The sequence below is a fragment of the Dermacentor andersoni genome, chromosome 8 (genome assembly GCF_023375885.2).
Source record: "Dermacentor andersoni chromosome 8, qqDerAnde1_hic_scaffold, whole genome shotgun sequence".
Lineage (NCBI taxonomy): Eukaryota > Metazoa > Arthropoda > Arachnida > Ixodida > Ixodidae > Dermacentor > Dermacentor andersoni.
This window is the reverse complement of record NC_092821.1, coordinates 119,866,343-119,880,844: the sequence shown is the minus strand read 5'-3', so window position 1 is coordinate 119,880,844 and position 14,502 is coordinate 119,866,343. Positions and strand designations below refer to the sequence as shown.

The 14,502-nt window shown below is 49.5% G+C and overlaps 1 protein-coding gene across 1 annotated transcript; it reads left to right on the top strand.

Annotated features, from left to right (window-relative positions):
* Positions 1-5,676: 5,676 nt before the first annotated feature.
* LOC126529122 (uncharacterized) lies at positions 5,677-13,492 on the top strand. The gene is made up of 3 exons (XM_055069444.2): positions 5,677-6,196; positions 11,396-11,797; positions 12,857-13,492. The coding sequence occupies exons 1-3, from the start codon at positions 5,754-5,756 to the stop codon at positions 13,143-13,145; spliced, it is 1,134 nt and encodes a 377-aa protein (XP_054925419.1). The 5' UTR covers positions 5,677-5,753; the 3' UTR covers positions 13,146-13,492.
* The last annotated feature ends 1,010 nt before the right edge of the window (positions 13,493-14,502 follow it).

Sequence of the window (14,502 nt, the reverse complement as noted above, 5' to 3'; positions counted from 1 at the left end):
GAGCAGTTCTTCGCAGGGTCGTGACGAGAGGTATGCGGCACGCGGAGGCTTCGGCGAACCCGCAACCCAAAGTGTAGTCCGGGTTCCAGCATTAATCCCTGCATTGCACCGGCCTTAAAGGGACACTAAAGGCAGATACTACTGTCTAAATACCATTCGAGAAACGTCGCAATCTTGTTTCGGGTGAATAAAATACTTAGTTTACGAGAAAATTTCATCTGAAGGGTTAGAATACCTTTTTCGAAATTCAAATCTCCCGCCACCCAACAGGGAGGGGGGAGTGGGTGACGTTGCATACGCCATCACCACCCTTTGCTGCCGTCGGCGAGTAAAACGGCGCCCGACAGACGGAGGTGTCGAGCCAAGAGAGATCAAGGGGAAGCGAAATGCAGACACAGTGAAGCACAGAGCGCTATGGAGATACAATAGGTTCGAGGTGCTCCGGGGTATGAGGGAGGGTGGATTGGTTCCAGGACTTACTTTTGGAGATGCGGTTGTTTGCTTGAAATCAGGGGTACAATCAGGACTCGATGGCAACCAACGGTCAGTGAGACGCCTCGCAATGGCCGCTGACGTGAAGACTACAATTGAATCTGTGCAGGGTGATATGGGCTGGTCAAGCTTTGAAGTGAGGGAAGCTCGCAGTAAAATTAATTATGAACAAGGACTGAGGAGTATGAAGGAAAGTAAATGGACTGGGAGAGTGTTGAGGTATCTGTACAGAAAGAACATTGATTCACAATGGAGGAAAATAACTAGGAAGCTTACCAGCAAGTAGGCGACCTGTAGGATGAGCAACACCGCAACAAAGAACGTCAAGCGGAAAGTCAGAGGCAATGGAAAAGAAACCTTCCACGAGTAAAAAATTAAGAGGAAAAAACGAAAGGAAATATACAATTTATGATAACTCAAAGGGAAGCTCATTACTTTTCGAAGCCAGATCAGGATGCCTTAGGATGTGCACCTATAAAGCGACATATAAGAACGAAGAAGCATGCGCTTGCTGCGGTAAAGCTAGGGAAACGATGGAGCATGTTTATTAGAATGTAAAGATATCTGCCCAGCGGTCGATTTAGGCACCACTGGACTCCTTGAAGGCCTTGGGTTCAGCGAGAGCAGAGGGAAAGTAAACATGTCCGCAATAGAGGCGGTTGGATGATTGGTGGAAGTAGGGAAACGACAAAAACGGAGACGTGCAAAAAAAAAGGACACAATAGGAGGAAAACTGGTTATGGGAATTCATCGTAAGTTTTTTTTCCCCCCTTTTTTAAACTAGGTGGGACATTGGGCACTATAATAGCAAGAGCTTGGTGGCGCAACCCACCGCCCCGTTCCAAAGGGTACGCTCATAGCATCCATCCATCCATCCATCCATCCATCCATCCATCCATCCATCCATCCATCCATCCATCCATCCAGATAAAACCCCTCAAAAATCGCCGCTGACATTATTGTTTCCCTTTCTTTTGCGTTTAATTATTGCGTTTATATAGCGTTCGGCACGCGAGGTGCCACCACGTTTTCCCAAGTGGTGCAGGCAGTTCAGTTTACGCACTTTAGTTGACCAAGTGGTGCAGGCTCGAAAAAAATAAATAAATAAAGCAGTTGGTGCCACGAAAAACTCTCAATTACCTCTGTTTTGTTTTCAGCGAGTACGAATAAACGCACCTCATTTCGTCGTGTCCGCTCTCGAAGGTGTTTTGTACGCCGATGTGTATCAGATAAGCGTAATACTATATCACTCCACATTTTTTTCTTTTATTTTTTTCAAGGGCAGCGAACGCGATGAATCTAGCCAAATAACGAACCGGAACGAATCTGTATGAGGGCTTCCCAAAACGCGAAACGAGTCTCATAGAATTCGTGGACATTTATGCGAGAGAATAAGTTATCTGTTCCCTGCCTTATTGGCCCAGAAACTGTTGCCTAGCTGTGCCCGGAAACAACCGCAAATATCCCGCACCAGATTCTCAAAAGAACGGTCCTCGAAACCGTCGTTCTCTCTCCCTCGAGATTCCGATATAATGTTTTTTTTTAATGCTTTATATATTCGAAAGAAACGAGTATTCGACTACTTTGAATAGTGAATTCTCGAACTGAAGCCCAATCGGATAGCAGGAACTATTCGATGAGGATTCAAAATTTCGAATATTCGTGCGCCTCCGATATACATCATTTTCTTTTCTATATCTGTCACTCGTCTTTTCATTTACATTTTCGTGATACCCTTGTACAACAATTGATTGCTCACTACTTTCCTGGTTTATTTCGATAACCTTTATATTAATCGACAGGATCGTATTATCTTATGTTTAATAATATATGTATGTAGAAGGTGGCGCTTCCAGTTTTTACTTTGGGATCTCTTCTTTTACGTTACTACCAGAGGCGGATCCAGAATACCATAGAGGGTGGGGAAGGGAGAGGGGGCTTAGGAGGGTTTATTCTCGTCTTAGAGGTAGAGCGTATTCTCGATATAACAAAGTCGCTTTACTCGAACTGTTCCCGAATCCACGGCGTGAATTTTCGACCGAATTTATTTGAAATAGGGCTGGCGCCGAACACCGCTTAGTACGGAGCGACGGAACGGGAAATTCCAGTGAGGCCACTCGGGTGAAGCAGTGATGGTGAGCCTTTCCTTTTCCTTGTACACCACTCCGGAGCATGCGTGAGCTGAAAGGGAACATGACTCTTGCCAAGTGCCACCTGTACCAAGGGAGGTCATGGTAATAATGATGCGCACAGGAAAGACAAGAAGCTATTGAAAAAAATATATGCGCTAGGACTTGCGGGGCCTCTAGCGAAATTTGATCTTGGTCGGGTCAGGCGGGAGGGTATTTTTCCACAAAGCGAAGGTCTTTCGTGGGTGCTCCTACATATGCCAAGGGCATGCTGCGCTCACTGCCTGTATTGGGCAGTGGACGCAGCTGGCAGTTCAAGTCTGTAGCAGTGAGAAAAAAAAACGTATTCCTTTATTTCTGCGCTTTCTACGGCCACATCGCAATTATTGTCACATCGTAAGTATACGAGGCGTGGTTTTGTGCCTCGTAACGTTTTGCGGGCTCGTGAGCAGTCGCAGCGTACCTCCAGAATTGATACGGCTGCTTCAGAGCGTTTCCGCTTTTAACGAAGTACCGGTTATAACGGGGTTCGTTTCCTGTCCCCAATGAATTCGTTATAACGAGGCTTTATATGTAACGTTCCAGTTGGTGCAGGCGAGGGTAAGGCAACGTGGCGGAGGGGGTATTGTTCATGTCTAGAGGGAAAGGTCAGGGCCTCCCCCCTTCCCTCCCCCTTCTGGATCAGCCAATGGGTATACGCACTTTGAGGTGTTTTTTCAAATCAAATCGAATTGAGGCATCTGCACATTAACCATGTACAACGAGCGGTCTCGCCAGAACCGAAGCTCTCCATTAATTTATATGCGCTGCATAGACCAGGACACCGCGTATGCGCCACGACTCTCTTCGAAATTGTCGGACGTGCTTTTTATTCTGGCATCTGACCCCGCCTTTAGAGCACCCGTGGTTTATGTCTAACTAGGGTGGAAATTCGACGAAAATATACTTTCGTATTCAACACGTATCGTTTGCCGCGTCGTTTGTACACATACTCACCATCATCGTCTTCTTCTTTCCGGGGCCAGTTTCGCGCGGTTCAGTTCTCCGAATTAAAGCTGGAGCCAGCAGCCAACGTCTTGCACACGTGGTAGAGCTGCGCCTCGGTTCCTACACTTCCTCCTTGCTCGACCCGTACCGGTCGCCGACCGCGTGCTCGCTAACCGAGGTGACGTCAGAAATCGACGACACCGCAACCGATGCCGCCCAACGCTGCCACACCTCCGCAGTCGGCAGGGTCCAACTTAGACGTTGAACATTAGACGTTGATTAGACGTTGAACATTAGGCGTTGAACAGCCGTCCGGCCGCGCGATTCATAGTCGTTTGCCGGCCTCTGAGGAGACCAAGCCGAGGATGGGCTCGACCAGCACAACAGAGCAAGCTCGTTTTGGAAAGATTCGCACAAGCTATAATAGTACTTTGTGTGAGGCGCCGAGTCGGCCTATGCGGGGAGAAACGGCTTCTTCTTAGTCTGTTCGCTTTATTTTGCTTTTTATTTTTAACCCGATATACTCGACGTTGTGGCGTATTGTGATTGGCCTACGCTAAGGTGGGGAGATGTATACGTTGTCAGAGGCTATAGTTCGTATAAATTGTACATCACAGATCTCAGTGCAAATAAAGAAAAAAAAACAATAAAGAGGAGGGACGTAAACGGTGACAGCACAATGCTCTGTGTTGTCGTCGTCCGCCTTTCTTCCCTCTTTATTATTATTGTTATTTTTTTTTTTTTGCGCTGATTCGTGATGTACAAGCCACACCAACTCGCCCGACAACGTGTGCCGGACTATATTGCAACTTCTCAGATAGAGTTAGCGGTATACCTTGAGTTCTGTTTAAATCGCGCAAGTCAGTTGGCGGGACTCAACGTCGTCTCCTGTTCTTGGGGAAAAATGCAATTCCATAGTTACACAACTGTTGCGTTATAGTACTGCCCCCACCATTGCAAGTTATGTGACATTATAGAAGAACAGTGCCCTATATAGTTATGCAAACCATTTGATATTTATGCAAGAGCAACGCAAGTTAGGGGAGGCCAGAGATAGAGTGTTGCACTTAGAACAGCTATATAGTACTAAGCGCATACAACCTTTGGATTTTCAGGTTCACCTTACACATATATCGAAAGGAGTGGCGCCGCAGATGTCAGAGAGAGGTGTTCGTTTATTATCCCAACCACGGAAGTCAATTGTCCGACCCCCGCACGCTAACGTGCCCTCGTGTCCCGATTCCGCCTGAGTGTTACATATCTTCTCTGAGAGATTCCCGCGCGATGTCCTTTCTCCGTGCAGGCTGTTTTATTCCGATAACGATTATGTGGTCATTCAAGGCGTCGCCGTCGCCGTGATGTCCCGTAATAAAGCAAGCGCGATAAGATGGCGTCTCCGGGCGCCATATGCTGTGGGTGCATGACGAAGCTTGAGAGGGTGAGCCGGGAAGGACGGTGGCTTGATGCGCGCCGCGCGTTCTCGCACGCCCAACGTTGGAGGCAGCGTGATCACGTGTGCGCTACGGTAGGAGAGCGCACGTCTCCTGCTCTAGCCCGGTCGTGGCTGCTCACGGTTACGATCCCTACCTTGGCTGAACGCTCGGCTGAGCGCATGGACGACCCACTCGCGGTGTGTTGGATGTGATCTGCGGCCAGCGCAAAAAACCAGTGGCGAGTGAAGATGGCCGCTGCGGCGTCATGCGCGCTGTCATTCCGCGCGCGGGGTTTCGGAGATGTTAACGTCAAGTTTCGGAGACGCAGCGAAGCTAGTGGCAACGCGAAACTTTCGCTCCCCGCTGCCGCGGCTCATCGCGCCAGCGCTGTGACCGCGAGTTCTCGCGCTCTTCGAGTGAGGTCTGACCACGTTTAATTACCTGTGCGCGTCTCACCACACATACTGATTTAATGAGTGAGCGAATGTTCAATTCAATTTATACTGCCGATAATCTTACGAGCCTTACTTGCTGCGGTTGTCTAATACTTTGCATTTCGGGTGAAGCTGGGACGTATATACATATTTTTATTTATAATCGGCTTCTTTCATATTTTCATTTATACATCTTTTCTAGCAATACCGTCCGGTTCTCGGCCGATCCCCAACAGTGGGCTTACGCCATACTTAGAAGGGTCATCGTCATCGAGAAGATGCCAGGCTCGCGCTCGGACCTCTTCGAGAGCGGAGTCCGGCGTGTCGTGCCGCCCGCTCACAGTGATTTCTTCGTCGTCTGGGTGCTGTGCATGGCGGCGATCGGGATTGTCGGCGTCCCGGTGGGACTGCTCGCCGTCCACAGGATGCGCGCCGAAACGAGCGCCCACCTTGGCGACACCGGTAAGGGCTGGCCCGGGGCGCTGCCCTTCCGGGACCGCTACGTGGCGCCCGAGCAGGTGCCCGTGCGGATGCCGCGCCAGTGCCTCCTGGCGGACGAGCCCGGCAACCTGACCTTCGACCTCGCCAAGCAGTACGTCGGCCCCGGGCCCACCGTTGGCAGGGGCGGCGGCAGACTTTCGCCGGGCTCGAAGGCTGCGCTGCAGGTGTTCTGCTACTACAACAAGAGCCGCGTCAGCTGGCTGCAGGGAGGCAAGACCTGGTAAGGTATATACGGGCGTGAACCGCGAGGCTTAGCTCCATTTGTGGCCGCCCATACTTTCGCGTCCTCCATGCCTTCGGATTGTGTGTTGCTCAGTGGGAGTGCTGGACGCACATATTTTTCGAAATTGTAGAACTTGCAAGTACGGGGGGCGCAAATACTTGAAACTTCTTCGAATGGCGAATCGAATAGTCCCGTTTGGATGAGTTTACGAATGGAAGGGGTCACTATGCTCGTAAACTCGATATTTTTAAAACAGTTTTCGAGTGTTTCAAGATGTCAACTGTGCGCGATCGAACATAAAAGGGGGCAAAAAGCCTGTAAACTTCTTCCCGTAAAACACGAGAAGTGGCAGAACCACGCTACGACACTCAGGAAAACCAGGCTATTTAGACGAAACAGTCATCGTTCGCACCCACCGAAGAGTCTTGGATATTTGCGAATATCTCTTCCATTTCTGCTTTTAATAAGCCATTCTACATAACATGCGACGTAATGACAGAAACTTGACAACCTTGCGAATACTTTGTGAACTCCCCTTTATAATAATGGTGGAAGCAAGTGTCAACTACTCGAAAACTATTCGAAAGATATTCGGTACTCGATTCGCTTGTGGCACAGTGCGATTTGCGTTCGATTTGGTCTCAAAAATTGCTATCCGCACATCCCCTGCTTCGAAGTGTGTACACACTTGTTGCACGTTGTAAAATATTGACGCGCAGCAAGTGGAGGTCTGAAAACACCGAAGTTACGTACGGGTGTGTAATTCATTCGTCTGAGTAAACGTAACGCTTCTTTCTGGCGCAATGATGAAATTGTTGGCTCAACCACACTACAGGAGACGACACGAATGGACGAGACACAATCTTGCGATTCAGCCGAGAGTTAACCATGACTACACACCAACCACCCCCGATTCAGAGAAAAAAGAAACGAAATCTGGGGGTGAACGTGCCGAAACCACGATATTATTATGAGGCTCACCTAGTGGGGAAATCCTGATTAATTTTGTCCACCTGTAGTTCCCTAACGTGCACTTAATATAAGCATGACAAATTGGCTCTGCGGAATCCGGCAAGGTGGAGGCAAGGTGCCACGAAAGGTAAAAAAAAAAAAAAGTAATCCACCCGAATGTAGCACGAAGCTATGTAAAAGAAACCCATACGGGTTTCTGAGAAAGCAAGCTTCCTTGTTGATGAAAAAAATTCGTCTTGGTTCGGAATGCGAATCCGGGACCGACGCCGTTGGTCACGGGTTCTAACCACAGCTAACCAGCAGGATAGCATATCTCGGCGCGAGGGCTAAATAATCGACAACTTGTGCAAGATTAGTGACTAGATAACAACTAGTACTAGTAGAAGTACAGGATTTTGTCAATTCAACCTCCTTGATAAGGTCCCGAGGAGCCTGTGGTATATCATTGAGACACAAGCGGAGAGACAGCTCGAAACACCTTAATCTAAGTGCACGGACGGTTTTTTTTTTTTTTTTGTTTTGTTTTCATTTCGCCCTGTTCGATATGTGGCCGCCGATGTCGGGGTCGAATCCACGACTCTGAGCTCAGCGGCGCAATCATTCAGATACTGTCGTTCTTTATCGACTCCTTCAAAAGATACCGACACATACTTTAGACCTTGCGGAAATTCTGTACCACGCGCTCTTTTTCGCACTTGAAAGGATGACGCGTTAAAACTATCGATTGTTAGAAAACAAAAGACATTTTAATTTGCTAATCCACTCTGCAGTTTAGGGATGTTAAAGCCCCGTCACACCCCTCAAGTAAACAAATGACCTGCCAAGGCTTCCCCTTATACCTTGATTAAAATTCATATACTTGCTACTGCTGCCGGATAAACGCATTATATTCTGGTTGAGATAGAGTTGGGCAGGGCGAACAGAAACCGTAGCAAAGATAAGCATGCAATAGGCTAATAGAGTTGTAGAATATATGTCGATGAAAAGCAAACGTTCTAGCTGTCTGTCGGCAGATCGGTCAAACGTTGTGATAAGATCAGTAAACTTGAAAAAATAGGGTCAGAGCAGCTGCTGACGTAGTACAGCATGAACAAGTGAATATCTCTGAGAGAGGCCCTAATTGTCCTGCTACAGGCTGGCATGACATTTTCGACTTTACATATATTGCGACAAGTGAAGCTCCCAGGAAAAAAAGCATTTTCAAGCCTCGAAGCACCCTAAATATCTTCCTATAGCTTCTCCACGAAATAGTTTCGTTTTCGTTTTCCCTTGATGGTTATGTGTCGTGACGTCACGACACAGAATGTGGTCACGTGGGAACAAAACGTCTCGACGTTTCGACACTCGCTTCAGCATGATTGGTCCTCTGGTATGCTGCTACCCCGAAGGTATTCACACCGCGAGAGTCAGTCTTGCTTCAGAGAATTCAGACAGGCACCCTCCTTACTCCTCACTTGCTGAACCGTTTCCACAGGGGTGGCACAACACCACCCGTAAGTGGGTTCTGTTCCACGTGCAAATGTCGTGCTGACTTCAACCACCTGTGTTGGGAGTGCCCCGTCTACATCTCACCAAAGCTTCGTGCCCTGGCCACCATACAGCGGGGACCCTGGCCTTCTTCTCTGCGGACTTGGGCTTGCCCGGATACCACGTCTCCGGACCATGCCACCGAGCTTTTGCGAGCACTGCTGTTGTTCCTCCAGGACCCGGTGGCACCACCGGTTGGCGATCGGCTCTGCGACAGCCACAAGCGTCATGCGGCCCCCACTTAGCTGCCTCCAGGACGTTCGTTAATAAAACGGAGGCAGCTTCACCCTTCCCCTTTTGCAATAATACCGCTCCCTTTCCACCGCAGTGTCTTCGGCGCTTTTTAATGTGGAATAAATGTGGTTTCATTCATTCACCTCGGGCAGTTTAGCAGCCTAGTAGACGATCGCGTGCAGACGACGAGTGCGCCATCTTCACAAACGGACTGCGTTCCTTTTCGGCGAGAAACGGTGAAGCCTTTTCACTTCGTGAATTTATCTGCGCCAAACGTGTGTTGATGTCGCATTGTTTTACGGAGTTAGGACAGTAATTAGAACCGTCGCGCTATACCCCTGCAATCGTGGATCCAGGTTTGGGGTGGCGTCCGTGCCGTTCTACCTCTGCCGATACGTCATCTACGGTCCGGTAAAATTGGACGGCTGGACCGCGAAGTTGTTGCCGACGGCTCGCGACGTCATCCTCATCGAGCAACTCAGTTCGACAGTCGCTTTCAGTTCCGGCAACACGACGTCCCTCCTGGTGTCCGTCAGAGGTCGCGGCGAGTTCACAACCATGCGCCGCTCGGCGGGGAACGTCAGGTGATGTATAACTACAGACCAGGAAATTTGGCCGAATCGTCCGAAACGTCGCATTAACAACCGACGGCAAAATGAATGAATTCAAACCTTTTTTTTTTATCTCTGTTGCTTCAAGTAGGCCGTCATGTCTGTGTTTCTTGGTCTTGAAGGGGCGACTCAGTAAGCCTAAGGCGAAAAGCGCCGATGCGGTTAAAAGTCGTCTCAGCGCTAGACAGAACAAGCAGCCACAAAGGGCTTTAATCGCGGAAGGTGCGTCGCCCACTAAAAGATAAAAACATTTAAATAGAACAGCTTCACATCCCGGGAAGCAGTAGCACACTCTGCTGAATTTCTTGTCTTCAAGCATTTAGTAACCGCTGTGCGCAAGAGGGGGCGTCGGTGTGGTTCGAATTAACCGAAGCGATATGCTTTCGAGTTCGAAGTGAACGCGTTCTCCTTCCATAGTGATTGATAGTTTCTCGCCGGGACCGGTGTTCTGGCGGGTTCGAATTAAGCGAGAAACCAAATTAACAGATGAAGAAACGGGTGTTGACTGTAGAATAAATTTTGCCTACTATATATTTATTTCCAGGTTAGATTGTACTCGGCGCCCCTCGTAGAAAATGTTATTTTTGTGTGTTTCGTGGTCTTTCTGTTTGGTTTTTGATGCCCATTATTATTTTACACGGCATTACTTTTGTTGCACCCAGCTGGTTTGTGCTGCGTATGCACGGCTTTTTAACTCAGCAGGTTTCGTTTGTATATATATTCGCACCTTTAAAAAAAAAACATTTATTTGAGAGTCAGTGTTTGTGTCGTGATCCTCATTTCTTCGTCCGCGTCTGGTTTGCGCTGCTGTTTGTCAAAGAGCTTCCACCAACTTGCCAAAGGTTATCTGTTCTATTACTACTGTATATACTTTGTAAATAATTCGGTAAAACCTATATCACGATGACTGTCGACGGTAATGTGTTTAGCATTGAATCAGCGCAGCGATCGACACAACGTGTAATCACCGTCGAAACGAATTACAAGGCGCGCACTGCAGCGGGGCGCCCCTTTCGCGCTTTCCTTCCTGAGAACACTCCGCGCCATCTAGTGGCGCGGTCGAGAAGTTCGGGCGTGGCCTCGGAGACGAGAAGCGCGGCATGCTCCGGTGCGTGCGAACGCTGAGAATTGTTCCCTCGCTTGCCGCACACCTAGTGACACATACAGGGGTGACCCAAGTTGGCGACAGGTTCATTGAACATCGGCACGTACCCAGCGAATTCATGGCGCAGCTCGTTAAAGCATTGGCGTAGCAGACGTTTGTTGAAAAGCGGCGCACACCAAGTGAACTTCTCCTTGAGGAATTCTAGTGCCGTGGGTTCGCTTCCACCGAGCGTCGGACAAACTTAAAGAATCTTTTTCTGCATCGTAGAGCGGCGCATTCCCAGTGGAACATACATAGTCCCCCGAATTGGCATCAAATTGTTTCATCGAACATAAGCACAGACCCACTGGCACATACCCAGTGTTCCAAATCGGCGTCAAAGAGTTGCACTGAACAGCGGTACCTACACCCAGTTCCGCATCTACAGTGAACCATGCCGCCGTGAGAGGGGTTCGTTGAAGAACAGCGCATATGTTCACGTACACAGTGATCCAAGTAAGTCAGACGGTTGGTTTCGAACCACGTTCGCTTTGCACAGCAGCCTGACGTTCTACGCATTCCACTATGGACCACCCGGTGACACAGACAGTTGGGGGAAAGCGGTTAGAGACAGACAGACAGATAGACCCCGTAAATTGAGTCAAGTACCCTAAGAATGCTAAAGTGATTAAAAAGAAGTTATTAAGGATCTAGTGTCACGCACTGCCAACCGGCACCTCTTCATCTCTCTCTCTCTTTCTCTCTCAGGTACTTCGCGGCAAACCTTCTCGAGTGGGCGCTGGAGCACGGCTTCTCCGGAGTCCACCTCGACTGGCGCGGCCTGGAGTCGCCGCTGTGCGGGCGGCCCGGAAACGACGCCGCGCTCGAGGCCGTCCTGCGGCAGCTGCGCGACCTGGCCCAGCTGAACCGCGTCCCGCTAATCCTGGCCCTGTCGGCGTCTGCCGTGCCCGCGGCGCCCGGCGACCTGGTCGACTACTACTTCCTGGAAGCGGGTGACCGTCGCTGCGCCGACCTGGAGGAGGCCGGCCTGGACACGCTCTACCGTAAGCTTCGCGAGTCCGAGGCATCCGCGTTCTCCGTGTGCTGGGCCGTGTCGGCGGCCGTGGAGGCGTTCGAGAGGACCGCCGGAGTCGTGGGAACCCACCTAAGGTTCGAGGAGCGCGAGCCAGAAGAGCGGTAATGTGTTGTAAGCCGCGGTTGGTACTGTGACATGGTGGAACCTTCCGCTGGACAAATTAAAGAATAACGACGGCTTAACTCACCTAATGATGACTCGAACGTATGCGCATTTCGCCTTTTCGAAATGCGGGTGCCGCGGCTGGGATCGTACTGGAAACCTCGAACTCAACAGTGCAACTGAACAGTGCAACGCTGTATAGCTACTAAGCTACCGCGGCGGGTAATACTATGGACGAAGGCGTGAAGAACTAGGACACTTAAAGACACGCATGAAGTTGACACAGTTGATAAGCTGCACTTCGTGCATATCTATAGCGTCCTAGTTCTTCACGTACTAACTCATAGACTATTGCTTGGCAGCACACCGATCCAGCTAATGCAAGGAGAGAACAAAGGAGAGCAAGGGGTACAAGGCCTAAATCGTGGATCCGGTACTCTCAAATACGTGTGACGTAATGCGAACGCATTTGCCTCGTACTCACCGCTGAATAGTCAGAAAAAAATTATGCGTGGCTCTGCTATCGCAAACACCGGAGACCAGCGGAGCTGGAGGAAGGCTAGTAAACTAGTGCCAAACGGCACACAATACATACGATCGTCGGCAATGCATCCCTACGGCGTCCGCCAAAGGCGTCTACTACGGCGTCCGCGATTCGCGTGGCTAACGCCGTAGTAGACGCCGCGGTTGTCCCCACTCTTATGGAGCGGCGGGCGAGGAGGACATCGAAGCACCCTAGCAGCCACCAGAGAAGAACGCCCCTCATGCCTCGCCTGAGCCCCCTGCCTTGCGCGCCAAAGGAGAGGGCACGCATCACGGCCGCGTTCCTCGCTCGCGTGCGCGCCGCTCCTTCTCCCCCGCTAGGCTGCACCCACCCTCGCCGCATCGCTATGCCATTTTTATACTCTACTTTCATCCCACTCAGCACTCTCTCCCCCCCAGTTCGGCGAAGCTACGAACGTCAAGAGAAACCCAGCGCGGTTCTAACATCTCCACTGTGAAAACGTTTTCAACGCTCACTCGTCTCGCAGGTTCGCAGGTCTGGTGCCGCGCAGCCGGGTCTGCAACGTGCAGGCCAACGACAGCTTCCGGGAATGCAGCGCGGGCGAGCTGCCGAAAAACGCGAAGCGCGGATTCGTGTTCCGGTACCGAGCTGCGGACAAAGTGGCGACGAATGTGCGCCACTACGCCAAGGTATGGAAGGGTCTCGACCTCCGCACCGACCCCATGTGCGTGCTCTACGTAGATGGCGACTTCGACGACCCGGCCGGAGAGTGCGGAGATCCGTTTCCCTTGCTGCGAGCGATGCTCGCGTCGTGAGACGCCGATGGTGTGGTCTCGAATATGAAAGACGTTGTATACGTGTACTGCGCCGCGATTTTCAAATAGCGAAACAAAATGTCCAAGGTAACAGTAAGAATAAAACTGACAGTCACTTAAGTATCCTTACGTGATTCGAATGCGAAAGCATTATGAATTCTCTAATTGCTTGGTTACGTTCACGATACTTGCCGTCATACTCACACATTGTCACGTGTCCTTCGCAAGTCTGCCTTAATGCACCTTGCTCTAAATTGCACCAACCTTAATTCACCTAACTCAATTATATTTCCACCTTAATCCACCTTGCTATAATTTGTGCCAACCTTAATTCACCTTACTTCAGTTTAATTCACCTTGCTCTTTCACCGACGTTAATCCACACTCATTCATCTTAATCCTTAATTCACCTTCACTCCCACTGCTTGACCTTCATTCACTTTACTCCACCTTGAGTCCCTTACCCTAACTTGTTCTAACTTTACTTCACTCTAGTTCACCTGCTCTTTAATTACCCATGATTACTACTAATAAATGTTATGTCATTTACTATCTTCTGTATTACTGCTGAAGTCATACAAGACGCTGATGACGCCACATTGATTTTTGGTGCCCACCCTCCGTGGTTGATTAGTGGCTATGGTGTTGGGCTGCTGAGCACGAGGTCGCGGGATCGAATCCAGACCACGGCGTCCGCATTTCCGATGGGGCTGAAATTCGAAAACACCCGTGTGCTTAGGTGCACGTTAAAGGACCCCAGGTGGTCAAAATTTCTGGAGTCTGCCACTACGGCGTGCCTCAATATGAGATCGTGGTTCTGGCGCGTAAAATATCACATTATTTTTATTTTCGGTACCACTAGTTGCGGACAACGCCGGCTTTTCTGCCTCACGGGACATATAATGCTTTTTCAGGAATAACATAACCTTCCTTCAAGGCCACTGTGTTTTCCCTTTCCTTGAGAAAATGATTATTACCGAGGAAAGGATTTTTCTTGTTTTGTTTTTTTGCGTGATGTGTCGCCATGCCCTTTTGTTTCACGAACGTGTGCAGGGTCTCTATGCTTTTGTGATTATTTGGCTGCCTACACATTTATGACAACAAGCGAAGTCGGGAACGTTGTTGTAATTAACTCCCATTATCAAATAAAATGAAATAAACATCAGTGAGATATGAAAAAGAAATCGTCGAAACGTATCGTTTACTGCCCCAAAACTCCGTTCCCAAAACAACGATTTGTAATTAAATTGTGACATTCAGCGTCAAGAAACTACGCACACGGTTAGGAGTAACAGTTTAGTAGGACTGCTCCGGTATAATTTTGACCATCCATGTTTTCCTTTTTCTTAACGTACGC